At 36.9% G+C, this 19,343-nt stretch overlaps 1 protein-coding gene across 2 annotated transcripts in view; it reads left to right on the plus strand.

Moving 5' to 3' along the window:
* LOC126856556 (histone demethylase UTY) overlaps positions 1–19,343 on the plus strand; it is a 59,908-nt gene that overhangs the window by 27,385 nt on the left and 13,180 nt on the right. For both annotated transcript variants that reach the window (XM_050605153.1, XM_050605154.1), the window contains 2 exons: positions 14,974–15,152; positions 16,108–16,236. In XM_050605153.1, coding sequence (XP_050461110.1) covers positions 14,974–15,152; positions 16,108–16,236 — 308 coding nt within the window. The remainder of the gene's footprint in view (positions 1–14,973; positions 15,153–16,107; positions 16,237–19,343) is intronic.

The raw sequence follows: 19,343 nt of genomic DNA on the forward strand, positions 1-19,343 counted from the left end.
ATTTTTACATATTTATTATTAAAATTTGCAAATATTTCGAAAAAGCTGAAACATATTAGGAATTATTCCATTTAAAGGAATCATGCCACGTGACGTATATTTTTTCTTTACATAAGGACATTTGATAAAAAAACTGAAACTTACAATACGACGTTTTATACACAACGATAACAATAAATTAGACACTTCAACTCTAATTTGAGCTAGATGTTTTAAAGAGCTCTGTCTTTATATAGCCAGGCTTCAGTTTCAATCGTGAAAATACGATGTAGTTTATCAATTGGCGTATCAGAAGCGGCGGCCGGTTATCTATCGAGGTGTCCTTTCTCTCTGCTCGTCGATACCTTTGACGATGACGACAGTCGTACAATCGTGACGGAGGTAGACACGGCAGGGAAAACGATCCCCCTCCCCTTCTTTCTCTTGCCTGTAATTTCCCTCCGCGAAGTCAATTCGCGATTCCATTCAATGCCCTATCTTTCTCTGTCTCTCTCTCTCTCTCTCTCTCTCTTTTACTCTCCCTCCACTTTCCTCTCTCGCTATCTGTTCGTTGCAGGCCGATGCAACGGTACTCGTCGCCGCGTCGCATGCGATACGATGCTTCGGCGACCGATGATAATGCACCGTCGCGTCGCTTGTCGCGGTTCGCAACCTTGAAAGAATCTCGGCACGCATCGATTCTCGCAGCGCGAAACAATACATTACGACAAAGTAAAATGCGGACATTCAAATTTTGATCTAAATCGGATTTGAGTTAATTTTGTCGTGTAAAAGTATTTTTTTGTTGAATTTTGATTTTTGTCCCTAATTTTATATACATCTCGTTATCTAATGTTTTATATTTTATATTTGAATGTATATATCGTTCTAAATTTATCGATATGTTTGTTATTTAGTGATTTCGAAGATAATTTGATTTAATTTTTAATAATTTATAGTATATATAAAACAACTTTTAAATACTTTATATTAATATAAATTGTATATATCGAATATCTTGTATTTTCTAAATATTTAATTTTTTACATTGCGTTTGAAACTCTTGTCGCAACGATCGCAATTTTCTCTCCGTTGCCGATCGAGGGGGAGGGTGACGATTTTTTTCCGGCTTGCGACCACGAAGGGGGTGAACATCCTCCCTCTTCTTCGAGGCTGTTAGCCTCCCTCGGTGTCGTCAGGCATTAAAGCCGATATGACGTTCTGAGTATTGACCCGTTTATCCGTCGTCTTTTAGCGCGTCGTGCGAGAAACGGCGACTTTTTTGCGACCTCCAAACTCGGTCATCCCAGACGATATTTTAATTTCAATTTAAGTAAATTTTATTGACCTAATTTTAATTATCTTTTCGATTTTAAATAAGTGATGGGAATTACGGAGCTCAAAATTGACGATTTTGAGTTCTGAAATAAATTTGCTTCTGCGATTTTGCATCGGCTTTAAACAGAATGAGCGGATTTCCGCGGCCGTTGAAATATCGTATAAACGCGAAACGAGAGAAAGAGAAATGACCGCGTTTCTCGCGTCGAAAGTGCAGCCGGGAACGCGAACTTGCACATCCGCGCGGAATTCGTCCGCGGGACGCGCGAAAATCGATGACTCCCTGCCAGTTGTATCTCCCTGCGCATCCCCTTTCTGTTTCCGTCCTCTCTCTTCTCCCTTCCTGCAACCACCCCACTGACGGGTTGTATACTCTCACTTCTTCCCCTTCTACCGGCTGACAACAAGTTGGGCTAGGTTGTGCGCTCTCTTGCCGGCGTACAGGATGCTGCGACCCAATGCAGTTAATGTTGTTAAACATCTATGTAATAGTTTATCTTAATCGTGGGAGAAGAAGGGGAAGAGAGAAAATGATGAGATAGTTAAGAGACTTCTAGAAGAAATGATTTTAGTCGCTTCTCTTTTACTTTTAATTAATTCTTATTAATTATTTTTTCATTTAAATCCTTAATTAATCGATAATGCCTAAATAATCTTCAAGTTGGAAACATGAAAAATTATCAAGAATATACAAATATCAGTTTTATATAAATTTTAGGCCATTTCCAGAGAAATTAATTTACGACTTTTTTATATTTTATTATATATCGAAATAAATTTTTTTTTCCCATGTGATTTAATGACAAGTATTAAATTGTGAGAACGGTGCAAAGTTTTGCCTTAATACCAAGGTATCTGGATAGTCTTGTCGAACAGGATAAGGATCCCTACAGGCGGATACAAGGGGTTTGAGAAGAGGGGGGAAAGGAGGCAGGGGATGTGAGGAGCGACCGATAAAAAATTAGGAGGCCACCTACATCTTTAAATCTTTTGTTGTTCATGGACGCGTTTTATAGGCGAGGTTTCGTGCGTGCCCTCGTCCCCTTCAGCGGGCTTGCAGAATATTTTATCCTGACTGGGGAACAGAGGGGTGGGGGAGGAGGGTAGGAGGAAGAACGGCCGCGACAAGGACGATGAGAAGGATCAGGATTCGTCTTCCGAATTAAATCGGGATTTTATTCCCCTTCGCCCTCTTCTCTTTTCTTTCCTTCGTCCAGACACTCACGAGACAAAAGATCACGGCGAGTGAATTAATATCTTTGCACGTTTGAAGGAACTCGAAGAAAATTTGGAAAGAAAATTTCGTGAAAATAGAATGCGAAGAAAAAGGATGGGAAATGAAAGATTAATTAACTGTAACAAATCTTGGAATCTTTGCAAACGGATTTCTTGAGACTTTAAATTTGGAAATTAACAATAGTATCGCAATTTGATATCTTTGATAATAAAAGTGATTTATCTTTTACTTCTTAGTGTTTTTATTTGAAAAATAAAGCGAAAATTGCAAAACAAAAAAAAATCAATACGTAATTTGTTGAGGATTTATACTGTTTGGAATTTTGGATTTTGTATTCGAGATGAAGCAATATCGAAATACCAATATTGATTTATTTATCATTCGAGGGAAAATACAGTAGAAGCTCAAGTAGGGGATTAGATGAAATTGATTAGGTATTAGAAACAAGCTGAGAAAAGCTGCGAGAATTGCGAGTAGTATAAATATTGAGAGAGAGAGGGATTCAAAAATTTAAAATTTTAAACGATCTTTTCGCTTTATTCACTCTAAATAAAGCAGCATAGGGATCTCGATATTTCTACATATTTCGTTTTAAGGGAAGAATATAATAACCAAAATTGCAGATTGAATAAAATCAGTAGATTAGAGAAAGAATAGATTTTTTTGAGAAAATTACAAAGTAAGATAAATATTAGATCGGGACAGATTGAGGATTCGAAGATCTCAGGCAACGTTTAGACCACCTTGTTCACCCCAGGTGCAGCTCCGAAGCACTTTTGAAAGGTACAAAGGGGATCCGATCGACCATGTGAATCCGTCTTCGAGCCGATCTGAGATCGGTTAGAGGGATTCTGATCGCAGCCGTGAGGAGAAAGCCTAGGGGGCGAGGAGGGGGAGGAAGGAGCGAGCGAAAAAGGTGGAAGCCAACAAAAACTTAACTAGAGGTCCACTTTGTGAAGCGAATCTTTCGAGAAGATTGCGACGAGAGGGAAACGGCTGTTTGGCTGCCGGAAGGACGCTGTGAAAGACGTATTGTGTCGAGAGGAAAGAGACCGAAATGGAAAATGCGTGTCGAGTGTGGCCGATGGGAAAACTGCCGAATGCCGATCGCGCGCACCTGCCTCGCTCCACGCGATTTCTTTTTCCTTTCTTTAAAAAAAAAAAAGGCAAGATTAGGACAGGAAAAAGTTTTGTAAAAGCATCTCAAAATTATAGATGTGAATATATGATATAAGATAAAATCGAAATTTCAATTTTTAGGAAGATTCTATTTTTACAAGATGACACGAAAAAAAATCTCTATTTCTCTTTTGATACTTCGTATTTACCCACATACTTGAAAACAAAAGAAATTAAAATATATTAAAGTATCTTCGAGATAGATTGCAAGTTTTTTATTTGAAGAAAATTAAAATACATTGAAAGGGTCTTAAAGGATATTGCCGTTTAATGAGATAAATTTGAAGTAGGGAATAAATTAAGAATACTGCACGCGATGTATATGAAAATTATAATAAAAAACGCATCAAAAATCTTTGATGCATATCGTGTGAAAAGGAAGCGGGGACTAAAATATATTAAAGGCGTCTGAGAGAGAAAAATTAAGATAAAAAAAAAGAAACTAAAAATGACGTGAGAATCGATGTACTTTCGATATATACTTTCTTTAGGGGCCCTCGAAGGTCCACGTACGACACATACCACTCACACACACACACACACACACAAGTTTCGTAAGCTCAGCAACAACATCGACATGTATCATCCTCCAGCTGGTAAACAGCTGCCCACATCCTGTCTCGGCCGCTTCCTGCGTCCCGCTCTCACCTTCGCCTTTCTTCCTCCTTTTCTCTCTCTCTCTCTCTCTTCTGTCCTCCTTGCTTCCTCCGTCTCCCTCCTCTCTGACGTCTCGTCGATCGACCGCGAGATGCCATACGGGATACCCGGAGAGAGTGGGACCAAGATGGTGGACAGGTGCATTCTCGACTTGCCGCTCTTGTGGCACGCGCCCTCCGCTGTCCCCGTCCCCTTCCTCCTCCTCCCCCGTTAAATTTAAACGCTGTGAGTTACTTTATTGCCTCCGTGTGTGTAAAAGCGCAAAAGGAAGCGACGAGCTGTGCATACATATATTACGATGATGAATTGATATCGATATATCGGATCGCGTTGCGTGCGTAAAGTATCGAGGCGATAATTTTTGAAGAAGCAAAGATATATATATGTATGTAATTGAAAAGAAATTCAATATAACGACTCTTGGCGTTTCTAGATACGGAAAGTCTCTGCCTCGTTTTTTTTTTTTTTGTCTCAGGGATTGCTTTTGTGTTTGAAAAAATCAGAGAATTCTTAGGATTGTTATTGGAATTCTGGAAATGAAAAAAAATTCTTTCTTTGATAATTTTTCTCTTATATTGTAAGCAGTCGGCAAACCAAATGAATTATGTGTTTAAAATATATTATAAATTTACATCTATCTCTTTGTTTATGTACGTTCACTATCATAACAAAATGTTAAATATACAGTATTATATGCAATACATACAGTATTGTAATTCTTAGTGATAAAGAATGAAAATGTTATTATGCAAATGAAAAAAGCTTATCTTATGAAAGCTAGTTTTTTTAGTATATTGACAAGCACTTGAAACTTAAATGGCTCCGGACGTTTTTTTCGCATGCGAAAAATTTTAGAAAACGCATACGACAAAAAAATCTATTTTGAAAAATCACAGCAAAAAATTTTTATAATATTCTCTTTAGCTTTTATATAAAAATACCCCGGGAAAAATCAGGAAATTCTTTTATCAAATTAAAATTGACATCCTGATATAGGCCTCGCTGCGTTAAATTATTCCAGACAACAGAGATTCGCGGCGTTCTGTTAGATAGAAGTACGTACGTGCACAGAGGGAATACTTAAAGCGGAATATTATAGACCTTATTCTTTGTTACGATCTATGTAAGATATAGACGCCGTTGATTTGTTCGAAGAAAGCGAGAATCGATTAAAGCTTTTATCATGTTTATACATAAGTCGGGGATACATGATGGATCTACAATCGGAATACGTTATAAAGGAACATCACCTGAGTATACCTTGGCAAACACTAAAGTCTCTTGGGAACAAAGTTCCGTTCGCTCCTTCTATAGGGGAACGCGAATGAAATTCATACGAGTTTCTAAATATAATTGCATCGTCATTCGTGTATGCACCTTGATGATTCACGCGATAATAAAACTCGATTGTGGATGTTGCATTGTAATCGCATTACGCGATTATCGTATTTATACTTCATTAATTAACGAGGGGGCGAGAAGAAAAAATTGCCGTCGATGTGTTTATATATGAATATGATATCTTGATAAACGGCGCGCGTGAAATTAAAGCTAGCTTTATGTGTGTGTGTGTGTGTTAGACAATAAAATTCCCGCGATATTCGAGAGAGTCGTTTTTTCCTTATTAATATCCCTGGCACGATGCGAGATATTTCGCGTATCGATGTACTCGCGTATCGCATTAATGAACGACATGCACGCATGCACGTACGCACGCAACCGAACGAGACGTATCGATCACCTGTTTACACGACGCGGAGCCCTTTCCTTCAATTTAAGCCTCGACGAAAGACGCCACCAGTTGCACAGGAAGTATGCACGTGCTTGTTGCAAAGGTGCATCCGCAGAGCGACTGCGTTAACGGTTTTATCTTTTCCGCGACACGATACGTGCATCGAGAGAGTCGCATAGTCGATTGGATTATCGCGAATATTATTAACGTTATCTAAACAAATATCTAAGTTTTTTGAATGACAGTAAATAGGTATCTTTATTTCCTTGAATAATAACTGGATTTTTATGTGTGTGTGTGTAGAAAACATATCAATATTTGTCCTTTCAGTTGAGATAAAAAGATATTTGATTTCATATTTTATTTGGAAAGATAAAAATTTGTATTTGAACAATAAGGCGTTTTCTATTTCAAGAAAGATTGTTCGAAGAATTTGACAATTTTTTTTTTATTTTGTTGAATTACATATAATGAGAAAATAAATATAGATATAATTATATATTTAAATAATAATAGTAAGAATAATGATAATAATGAAGAGGAATAATGATGATACAATAATAATTATACATAAATGTAATAATAATCATATATTATAATGAGAGATGAAATATAATGATAATTATACAACAATATAATAATAATTATGTTTGTATCTATCTGGGACACACACACACACACTCTGACACTTTATATATATATATATATATATATTAATCACCAAAAGCTTATGCCCGTTAAAATAATAAATTATAAAGATTAGCTTTAATTATACGATATAAATACGTAATACTTCGAGATGATTGAAGGCTGATCCCGACTGAAAATTTTTAGTCTAATTAATGAAGTCGAAAAGTTTCGAAATTTGCTATCGCGATGTCATCGAAGGCGATTGCGACGTTTAAGTAGTTTAGCGATGCGCGATTCTATCTTGGATCTCTCGATGGTGCATAATGTATGCACGTGTAGTATAATGTAATACAAATGTGAACGAGCGATTTTCCGCCTTGACGCTTTTCGACTCCTTCAACGAAATCCGATTTTATCGGATAGTAGCGAATTTTATCGCATCGGATCGTTGCATACGAAATTTCGTACTGTTTTGGTTTTATAACTCGTATGTAAAGTATATAAGACGTTATTCGATAATAGAGTATTGCTTATCACGTCAAATGATATTTTTACAAAGTTATATTTATCTTCCGACTTTTCGGAATTTGTAGTAAATTTTGTGGAAATGTAGAAAATTGAGAAATTTGTATATTACTGCTCTGACATTTTTAAATTGGACACTACGTATTATGGAAACAATTCGTAATATAAATTCTACTTTTAAAGAGAACATGCTACAAAATTATTTTAACCTAATCCATTTTTAAATTCTCTTTCACATTTAATCGGAATATGTGTGAAAGTGAAACTATTTTTCTTTTTGGAATATTATTGCATTTTTAAATTATATATATATATGTTTTCTTGGGGCTTAAAAATCATCGATTTAAAAATATATGATAAACATTACATGCAACAGCAATAGCAATATCGTACAAAAATAAATTATGCAAACATGAACGGAAATGCATGCAGTGATTGCCGAAGTGTTTATAGTATCCTATAATTAGATTCGCTTAATTGTGTTTGGAACAGTTTGTATTTTTTTTTATTCTTACAATGCGCCATATCGAGCGATCGAGATAATGCTTATTTGGCCAGTTTAAGAGGCGGATTTAACGATATTACGAGAGAGAAAAAGAGAGAGAATGGTCAAAGAGCCCGTCGACGGACACCTTGTCCAGCAAGATTTAGTCGGACCGTGTGTTGCATACCACGTGATACGCACACCTGCAGGTTGGCGCGTGCTACGAGATGCATCTGTCATTTCTGTTGCACTGCATTTGTTGTTCTTTTTCCAATGTTATAAACAGGTATCATTTTTTTGATAGATTTTGATTGCTTTTTGTCTTGACAGAAATTTCAGATTTAATTCTCATAATATATTTGATATTGAAAATTACAAGAAGGAAAAATCGATATCTATTTAAATAGAAGAGTATAACTATATGTAGAGATATCAATTATGAAATTTTATTCATGTAAAGATATTGAATTTTTTTCAATTTAATTAAATTTTTGTAATTTCATATTTAACATCGAAAATCGAAAAGAAAAAAATTGGTCTAAATTCACGAATAAATATCGATTATATTTAATAGTGATATAGATCTCACTACAAATTTTCCAGAAATAATCTATGAACTATATCGACGTGTATTAAACCGCGAACTATATCCGTTCCACTCCGCGTCACTTTGAGAAGGAGATAATAATTGATAGCCGCGAATTCTCGTAGCCTTGTCTAAGTAGGCTATGTACACAGACTATTCATTTATCTACTATCCGTGCACGCGTGCGAGGAATGACGCTTTCAATTTTTTTTCTCTTTCTCAACGCTTCCAGATCTATTTTAAGCAAGAGGCGCGTAGTGATAGCGCCGCAGATTCGGGTCATGAACCGCTGTTCGCGTCGTCCCCGTAGCGAGAAAATTGGTTCGCGCGATCCGTTATGCAACTGCGAGCGCTCGCGCGCGCAACTTTGCATCCATCCATTGTCCATCACTCCACTCAAGTCGACTCGCTTCTCTCTTTCTCTCTCTCTCTCTCTCTCTCTCTCTCTCTCTCTCTCGATGTGCAATAGTGGGAGGTACCGTTGCATATGTTGCACCGCGTGGCGAGAGTATGCCAGAGAGAGAGAGTCCGACAATTTCCAGCTATCGCAACGGCAGGACAATAAGCTATTGCAAGACTCTTCGCTCGTCCTCTGTCGCAATTTACGACGCGCAGTCTTAGATACCGTTTCTCTAATCCATTATCGAAATATCTTTGATCAACGAAAATTTTTATTTTTTTTTTTTCTCGCGGAACAAATGAAGATTTTTATTATTTTATATTTTTATCATATCATTTTATGATCTTTTATATTATTTATTTATTTTTTTTTCCAGTATTGTTGCTTTCCCGTAATTTTGATCGTTTTAATTTATATTTCTTTGACGCGATATGTAGCTTGATTCGAGGACAGTTAACAGAGGCTTTGTTTAATCGGAGACTACCGGCTGCGCGCGATGATGATTCATTGCAAAACGAGCGAGCGAACGAGCGAGCCTCTCGTTGTTCTCGAAGGTCGAATTGTCGTAACCGTCTTGTCGATTGCAGTTCGAAAACACTTATGGTGAGAGTGTCCGAGAGAGAGACACACGCGGCAATGAGTCTATCGTTGAGCGCGCAGCTGGATTCTCCTGAAGAGCAGGTCTGCAGGTGCATCCGCGAGGCGAGGCGGCAACGCATACACAACACGTGCGGGTTCGCTTTTACGGTGACATCGATGGTGTGCGTTGTTATTTCGCAGGCGGACAAATAGTGCAGAGAAAGGCACCGGTTGTGCCTCGTCGACATCATTTTTTTAACAAAGAAAATGTTGTCTAATTGATTAAAATATTTGAATGATGCAATCTTAACTTTTTGTATTCCCATAAACGGTCAATTTATGGTTCTATTTATGAAAAAGAGAGTCTGATTACGAATAAAATGTATACTATAATCTTAGCAATAAATACTTTTTTCTCTTCTCTTTTTTTTTTGGAAGCTTTTCGGTATTTGATTTCAATCGAACAAGCGATTTCAAACAATTTGAAAAATAATATTCCAAGAGTAATAATTATATCAGAGAATTTTTTTACATAGGATTCTTACATTTTAATAAAAAAGGCAAACGATAGTTTCCTGTGATCGATCTGAGATAATTTATTAAAATTCGTAATTTTGCGACTGTCTTACGCTCGTTCGCTCACAAGTCGCTGCGCGAGAGATGCAGATGCAATTGTGAAGAAAGAAGGAGGAAATGAGGGAGAGACGTATGCGTGGGAGTGAGACGACATCGAGAGCGCGATGTGGGTCACTAGGAAATTGTTGGTCGTCGTCTGTTAGTCGTTCGTTCCGACAGCACGACTGTGCACGACTGCCAGCTGCGTGGGCGTTGTAATCCCACGGCGGGTGGGCTTAGTCCAGGACCTGGGAAGGATGTCTCAGGATCATTCAACCCGCATTAATTTATATACGCTTGTGTTACGCGCCACTATTCTCTTTTCTTTGTTCTGTACTTCTCTCAAACACACGAGAATTTACATAATATTAATCTTTCGCTATAAAGTCGAATTAAGTCAGATGTTTTGATGTGAGAAAAAAACTAAAATTTTTCAATTAATATATATTTGATTTTCTCGGAATTGTATTTGAAAATTGTTCTTGTGGAATAATTAATAATAATTAATTAATTTGCAGAACCAAATTTTCGCGTCACGCCCGATGCAGCGTGCGTGACGTGGATCCCGGTCACGATGGAGGTGCGTGCGTTCGTGCGAGTACACGCTAGTGATCAAAGATAGCGAAATTGTATAATAAGGAAGTCATTAAGAATGGTTACAGCTTTCGGAAGGGTTTTCTCCATGAACGAAAGATTTACTCGATATCTATTCATTTAATAAGATTTCTCTCAACGAACGTTCTATCTCTGGAATAATTCGAAATTATTGAAACTTTACGTAAAAATGAAAAAATATGAGACGCGTCTCAGAAACTTTTTTTTTCCTCCTAGTCATTCTAGAAATTGTATAAGCAGAAAATTAATTATATATACATATTTAATTCTTAAAATTTATATTTTTATAAAAAACTGTGTACATTTTTTCTTAATTATGATAAAGATATTTTTATATTAATTAAATTTAGCAATAATAAATCACATGTTTTAATAATGTTATCATATATTTCATAATATTATAATAGCTTGAATCGATAAGACGTCAAAGTAGATTAAATCGAATTAAAGAAGGGAAGAAAAATATTATGAGAAAAGAAAATATTATAAGGAAAAATCAATAAAAAATATTTTATATTAACCACTTATTCGCGAAACTCGAGAGAAACCTCGTGTCTTTCCTCGTTAATCGTCCGCGAAGAAAATCGCCGATAAGATGTTGTTAAACTAACGCGGTCGTTTTCGCGTGCGATTAATTTATGAGGTGTTAAACGGCCGGCTTGAAGGGTGCATTTTAATGCACCCCTCGCGCTCAACGTTATGCAACGCGATTCGACGCGACGCGACGTGACGCCGGCGTCGTTTCTCGTGCGCAGGAAATTGGAAGTGTTGCGCGGCGATAATGAGAAGGTCCCCGAGATCGTCCTTACGATACCGCGCGCCCTGCCGTTACACGTCACGCGGCGACACCCCTAACGACTCCATTTACACCCTCACACGTCCTGTTTCGCGCGGAATCTCGCGCGTTTATATAGGGCGCACTTTCGCCACGCGAAACCGCAATCTGGGTTATCTCGTTTGTTTTTTCTTTTTTTTTTTTTTCTTTTTACGTTACGCTTATACAGCAGAGCGTGACTGAACGAAGAGACTAATTTCGGATGTATCGTGTGGGGAAGGAACATCAGCAAAAAAAAAAAAAATTGATTAAAATATCGACTATAATGAAATTATATTCATATGTGTATGTATCTCTTTCTCTCAAGAGATATATCTCTATATTCATAATTATTGTACTTAATTATTAATTCAATTTATCAAATAATTTTTATAATTATGTTTATTTAAATTTTAAGTTTTTTTTTGGAGTTATTAAACCATGATGTCAAAAATAATAAATTCCAAATGTATATATAAATTTATGCATTATGAAGAAGACAGTTCATCGTGTCCCACACGTCGGATAAAATATGTCACTTTGAATGAACAATTGTATACTGATTTTTAGCCCGCTGCTATTCTCTCCTCCGTTCGATGTCTCGCACTTAGATTATAGCATAGTCGATTATAGCATTAGAGTTTGTTGCGAAACGGGGCGAGTCACTGACATTTCTCTTTCTGCTTGACGCTCGCGTCGGGAGTGACTCATTGTCGAAGACAACGAACCCCGAAAGGAAACGAAGTGAGTGAATGAAGCGATGAATGGACCTTCTTATGAATGAATTTACTACCGCTTCTCTCTCTCTCTCTCTCTCTCTCTCTCTCACTCACTCACTCACTCACTCACTCACTCACTCACACACATACACACTTTTTGTCTCTCTTGTGTGGATGATGACGACGCGATGGCGATCGTTTTTTTCGCTCTGTTTTTACTGTACTCTTCATTAAATTGCCGTTTATTTTCGAACGCGTTTCACGAATCTTATGGTAAAAACAGTATCTTTCGAACCATGTCGTTTCTCTGTGCATTTATCTGTCACGAAGCTAGTTATTTCAAATTAATTGAAAAATGTCACGAAAATGAAAATTGATTTGACCGAAGAATCTGTCAGATATTAAAAGAACATTCTGTCTTTCCGAGACTCTATATACAACATGGTTTTTATAGATACTGATACTATCGACACATTTCTTGTAAAAAATGAGCATTTTTTTTTTTCGGAAACTTTTCCACAGAAAAGATGCTCATTTCTTAACAGTATTACATTATTGATCTCTCTACCCTATATTATATGGGACACTTTGTATATAGGGATGTGTATTCTACACGTGTATTCGTATACATTACGTCGTCCTAGAGACTTGCGTTAATTTCTTGGCAAGAGTTAATTTCTCTCTCTCTCTCTCTTCTTTGTTCCCGCGATAAATTACGTTCCTCGGATCGATCGTTTTTACCGCCGGTTCTCTCGCGAGAATTGCAGCTCGCATTCGGTGAAAGGCGGCGGCTCAGCTGTTTGCGGGCATTTATCAAGCGCGCGGTTAAACGCGACGTTACAGAGAGCCGCGGAGATAATCGTAAGCGCTTACGTTACGTCGCTCGTGTTTCATAACCGCTCGCTTAGGATAGGAAAATTGTGCCGTAACCCCGCGCTGTGAAAAGTGTGTCGCGTACATGCAGACCGAGGTGTATATATATACAATATATATATATATACATACACCGACACACACGGAGACATGTACTCGCGCGCTTCGACTACAGCGCATACACTAAAATTGGAACGATATGGAAAAGATTAGCGTTCTGATCCCCTCTCCACTCTGACGACCCCCTTTCCCCGCTACGTGAGAATGACACGGGAAAGCTTGGCCCCATGTCTTTAAATGAACAAGTGAAGAGATTTATTTTTATTTTTGATAATTTATTTTTGAATAATAATTTATAATAATTTGTAAAATGATTTTGGAATCATAATTTATATTTTTTCTTAAATATTGTGCTATAAAAAGAATAGAGAAAGATATGAGAGTATAAAATAATAAAATATAAACGAGAAGGTGGAACGTGGAAATTTGGAAGGCTCGAGAAAGGGATGCGGTGTCCGCGGAAGGGACGAGGAGAAATCCGGTTATAACCTGTGACCTATATGTAACCGTCACACGGCTGTCGTTTAACGGGAACGAAAGTGACGTCTTGACGACGTGGGGCTGCTCTCGCCTTCGTCCGGGCTGCGAGCTGACATTGGCTCCCGTCCAGCCTCTCTCGACGACGTTCCCAATAAACTGGCGATCGAAAGTAACCCCTTGGAGGAAAATTAAACGTTTGGTTTTCGGAATGTAGTATCGGAATATTCTGTCGATTTATTGTGGATCAATGATTTTTAAACGCAATTATCGGGAAAAAATAAAATATTTGAAAAAGAAAATTTCCCAGAACGAAAAGCTGTTTTTAATAATTTCGCGTTTTTATCAAATGTGATAAAAATTGTAGGAATAAATATGAAAAGAAATTTGAATAATTAAAAAAAAATGTTTTTTCCGTTTTTCATATCGATATTAAAAATTAATATCGATTGATTTCAGATATAAATTTTTTTTAGATTTATACTACAAACTATTTCTATAACATCACTTCAGATTTTAAATAATAATCTGAATTTTTCTCAATTTCCTATACGCTTAAAAAATTACAAGCTTTTCAGAGAGACTTGAAGCGTACTCTTGAAAATTGCACGTAATCACCGTCTTTTCGAGAAGGAGAAAATATTCTTTTAGAACGACGCTTGAAAATAAGTCTCTTCAATCATATATATTGTACACTTTTTGCAAAGGGGCTTCTATTATGGTCATCATTCGTTCGTTGCGGTATGTGTTATTATTCATTTCCAGCTTTCCATGTGCATCGGCGCGATCGATCGGCGCATATCGATCGCACGGTTCGCGATATGTCGCTCGTAACAATTGTTCCGCGCGCGCGCTCATCGCCGCTCCCCCTTTTCTTTATTTCACTCGCGGGGCCCCGTGGTTGCGTGACAGACGTTATGTACTAACCACTTCCTGCGCGCTCACCTTTGCACATTGCGTGCGTACGGCAGGGAGGAAGGTTATAAGAAGCAAGAAATGGCGAAGCAATCTTGTCTCGATGATCGTGACAATAAATGTAGAATAAATATTAGAAGCTAGATATATATTTTATTATTTTTGTATTTTATTAATTTTTTTTTTATTAAACAAAAATAAAAGACTAATAAATAAATAAAATAATAAAATAGTTTTTTATTTTATTATAATTTACGGAAAAGAAATATTTCTTAATAGTAGTGAGAAATTATGGGAAAAAAGGAACAGCATTTTCCGGTCTCTTTTCAATGTTTTCTGTAATTTAAATTAAATGGCTCCGTGTTTTTCTTTCGTATGAATAAAAAGTATTAGAAAACGCATACGAGAAAAAACTTGTTTAGAAAGTTGTAGCAAAAAAAAAAAATCTTTGAAATATTATCTTTACGTGGAAAAATACCTGGAATAGCAGGAAAGTCTTTTTGCAAGATTTGAATAGACACCCTGGAGAATAATCTTTTCGCTCTGTTGCGTGTTCCAGGGCCGTGAAAGCATTCCAGCAGGTGCTATGGGTGGAACCAGGATTCCCGCGGGCCTGCGAGGTTCACCTACGGCTCGGCTTGATGCTGAAGGTCCACGCTGAGTTTGACGCCGCCTTGAAGCACCTGACACTCGCCCTGATCGACGCCACCACACCTGCTTCCTTCTCCAAGCTTGAAAGTAAGTAATAGGCTTGCCTGCTCACATTGCGAAAAACCCGGGGAAAAACGCGCCACCCCATTTATATCGCGGCTCCCGTCAACAATCCCTCGGCTCGCTTGATCACTTTCCTTCCTCCGCGAACTTGACCGCTTTTTCACTCGCATCGTTCTCGTCTCTCAGATTTATCAGTTGCAAGTTATCTTCAGTTGTACACGAAAACTTTTTTTTACTTTTAAGAAAAAATTTATAGAAAAAATTTTTCTATAGCTTTTGATATTATTAAGAATTAAGCAATAGCATATTATTAATTATGAAAATATGTCGTGAATGTTTCTTAATAATATACTAATGGCGATAAAAAAATCATTTTTATTTAATTTTAAATGATGGACTTTGTTTTAATAAATTATATTAAAATAATATTAATAATTAATAAGTCTTAAATATTAAAATTCAATGATGATTTTGTTTCTCCAAGAAAAGATTGACTCTTGAAATTCGTCAGAAGATCCGTCATTGAGATTGAAATCGTGGGACTTCCCCTTCCTCGTATACGTCACATATACACGTGGAACCTAGATTTCCTAGGCGTAGAAGTTTTTCGCGAAGATGAATCAGAATGACTGCCGCTGATTCATGACTCCGAATTACATGCTCTCCGCGTAATGATCCAATGATTCGTCCAGGAGTCACTCTTCTCTCTCGCTTCTCAGATACTAGGAATATATAATATAATTCCTCGCCGGAAGTCGGACTTTTTTAAATAGTCAGCCGCGCTTCGCTTACGCGCCAGTGCTCTTATTGCGTTTTGACGTTTTAGGATGGAGGAAGTTAATCGAAATCCACTCTAATCGTTCTTTCCCAACATTCCCCCTCAAATCTAACCGATAAAAATTTATCTCCGACTAATAAATATCTCTTTTCAATTAGACTGTTGAAAAAATATTAAGGAACTTTGTTTCTTGTGTCGCAGTAAAATTCCACATTGCTCACTTGTACGAGGTTCAGGGCAAGTATCGCTTGGCCAGGGAACACTACGAAGTCCTGCTACAAGAGAAGGTACTGCCGTCGCATCTCAAGGCCGACATTTGCCGACAATTGGGTAAGTCCGTGGATCTGTCTGCTAATAATAATAAATAAGAGCGGGAAAATAAATTTATTCGAGATTAAATTTTTTAGATGTAAAATAAAGCTCTTAATCAAAAGACACTAATTGACAAAGATAAAAAAAAGACCAATTAGAAATTTATTTTTGAGCAAGCTTAAATTTATTTTTGAGAGAAGTAGAGAGTACGCGTATTATGAAGCTAGTTTTGTTGTGAATTACCTAATTTTTATTTTTCACGCCGATTCTCGGAGATAATCACCCTCGATTTAATTTGCCAAACGCGACATAATTAATTATAATAAGCGAGATTCTATATGCTAAGATATTTAAAATTTATCTCTTTATATTTTGATTCATGAAAGTTAAAAATTGTCGGTCGCTCGATATTTTCGTTAAGGGAAAAGAAGACAGATTGTCTTGCTAGGACTATGGATCCTGTATAAATATTCAAGACGCTAGAAAAAGGAAAGACGAGAGATATCGCGTTCGGAAATATTTAAAGATTCCGACACATTCTAATTCTAGGGGAGTATGCAAATATTTCATATATAAATATTTAAGACTTTGTGGAAAGAGAGGAAACAAAAATATTACTTTCGGAAAATTCTGGTTGAAAGTTTATTTGACGTAGAAGAGAGAGGGAGGGAGGGGGGAGTGTGTTAAATATTTAATGCGCGATAAATGTAAAAACAAAAGAGAATTTTGTTCCGATAAATTTATTTAAATGCTTTTGAATGTAAATTTGACGAGAATATCTTCAAATTTTTGAATTAGAAATCTTCGACAGTTTATAAAAAAATAATTAAGTGTGTTTTTTTTTTTTAGAATTTTTGATATAATATATATTTTTGTATATAAGTATATACAGTGTTTAAAAAAAAGTTAGTGTTAAAAAAAAAATTATATTAAGTGGAAAGAAAGCGTATACATTAATCTTTTAAAATTGAAGGTCGACGTCACTATAAGCAACTTTGTATTACTTTGGAAGGACTCCGACTTTACTCTAACTCCAGGGGGACACTTTAAGCGTACCCCGTCGCGATTCGGCGTCTAGTGTACGCATAGTCTGAAACAGAAACGAAAGAGAGGGAGAGAAAGAGAGAGAGAGAGACATAGGGCAGGTGCGAGAGAAACGGAGACTGAGGATAGTTTTCCCACAACCATCGGAGTCGCTCTCTCTCTCTCCGTCCCATTCACGGCTGCCTCTCCTTCCCTCTCTGTTCCTCGTTCATTCAATCTCCCTCCCCCGGATCGCCTCTCCGTCTCATCCCCGGCCCACCCTAACCCGGAATAAATCAATACACGTGTCTGCAGACTACTTGGCAGAGTGCAGCCGGCACGCCAAGAGAACCGACCGAATTCAAGTGAAGCTGAAAGCGCGACGAACCGAGGGCAAAATCATCCTTTTGCTCGAAGCTCGTCGTGGGAGTGATATTTCTTCCTCGTTTTTATTCGTTTCGACAGTAAAGATAATGTCTAAAATGTCCTTCGCAGATAAAAAGAATCCCGTCTAATGACAGTTTTTGCCTTCGGACCCTAAATCGCCATGACTGTCCCTTTAAATGGCGAATGCACTTTCTTATTTCTCTTCCCTTCGGAACGGATCGCTTCTCGATAAAAGTCACACGTCTCGCATCCCCGGGGAGTTGTGTCTTCTCGAAAACGTGATCGCGACCGGAACTTACTTTACGACCTGTTTATGGTTCCTCGCTTGGATCGTCCCGGTCGCGGCTGACCGGTTTCCGCTTCCCTTTTTTTCGGAAGGGACATCGTCCTTCTATCCGTCCTTTCAGCGAAGAAAAAGGACAAGTATCTCGTTGGCTGAATAATAAATTTCACGTTTTATCATTAATTGCGATTGATGTGCGCGAAGAATTTCGTATGATGAAACGGAAGATTTTTCTTAGTAAAATTAGAGTTCAGCGTCGTAAAAACGAAATGTTGGAATTCAGATGAAGCGTAATTTTCTAGATTCGAAGAATACAATATTTTCGGAAATTCAGAGAATCGGTAGAAGATTTCTCAGAAAAGATGGGATTTAAATCGACTGAGAGATCTAGATCTAGCTCGAGAGATTCTCGGGGGCTCGTCTGAGGCCAGGTGAGTTCACAATGTAAAGGCAGACCCGACAGATTTGCGAATTGGCCGTGCATGGGACCACGGCATTACGAATGGGACAGGTACTCTAGGTGAATAAATAATATTAAGGGTAGACCAGCGACTGACAATTATTAGTCTCGCGGATAAGAGAAAAATGGCGGGAATAATTTCGAAAAAATTTGAAAATTAATTTTAAATATAAGAATAAAATAAAATAAAACTAATATAATATAATATAATATAATAAATAAATAAATAAATAAATAAATAAATAAATAAATAAATAAATAAATATATATATATATATATATTTATTTATTTATTAAGAGTACATCTTCTTAAGATGTATTCTAATAAAGTAAAATAATTATGAAAATCATTGAATGTACGGATGGAAGCATAATTAAGTTAATCTTGATCGATCCGGCAAACTAATTAAGTGCGGTTTCCACGTGGCCGCAGTTTTGCCACGTGCTCACGTGTATTTATATGTTTGTCGGGAAAAACAACTTCTCGCGACGCGTCGCTTTTCCCACGACGATTAATCCGTTGGGTATCAACAGGTAAACACGCGCTGCAAAAGAAGCGGCTGCCATAAATCGACATCATTATAATACCGCGCGCAAACAAAACATTTTTTTATAATGTATTATAATATGTCACACACATAATATTGCACGTACATTTATAATATTATAATATATGGTATATATGAAGTTTTAAAAGAGAAGAAAATTTCGAATTCTATTAATTGAATTTTTCCTTTTTTGATTATTTTTAATTAAGTTCTTTGAAGAAATATTTTATTCCTTCAGTTACACATTACATCTTGATAATGTATGATACCGAGTCTTATGATATGTTAAAGAGAATCGTTGAAAATTATCCAAGCTTACTAGAAGATGAAATATCTCTGCAAAGTGAAAACAAATTTGAAACTTTTTCGCTTTTTCTGAAGAAATTTTAAATTGAAAGAGTGAAAGGGATTAGCAATAAAATTA

The sequence above is a fragment of the Cataglyphis hispanica genome, chromosome 19 (assembly GCF_021464435.1).
Source record: "Cataglyphis hispanica isolate Lineage 1 chromosome 19, ULB_Chis1_1.0, whole genome shotgun sequence".
Lineage (NCBI taxonomy): Eukaryota > Metazoa > Arthropoda > Insecta > Hymenoptera > Formicidae > Cataglyphis > Cataglyphis hispanica.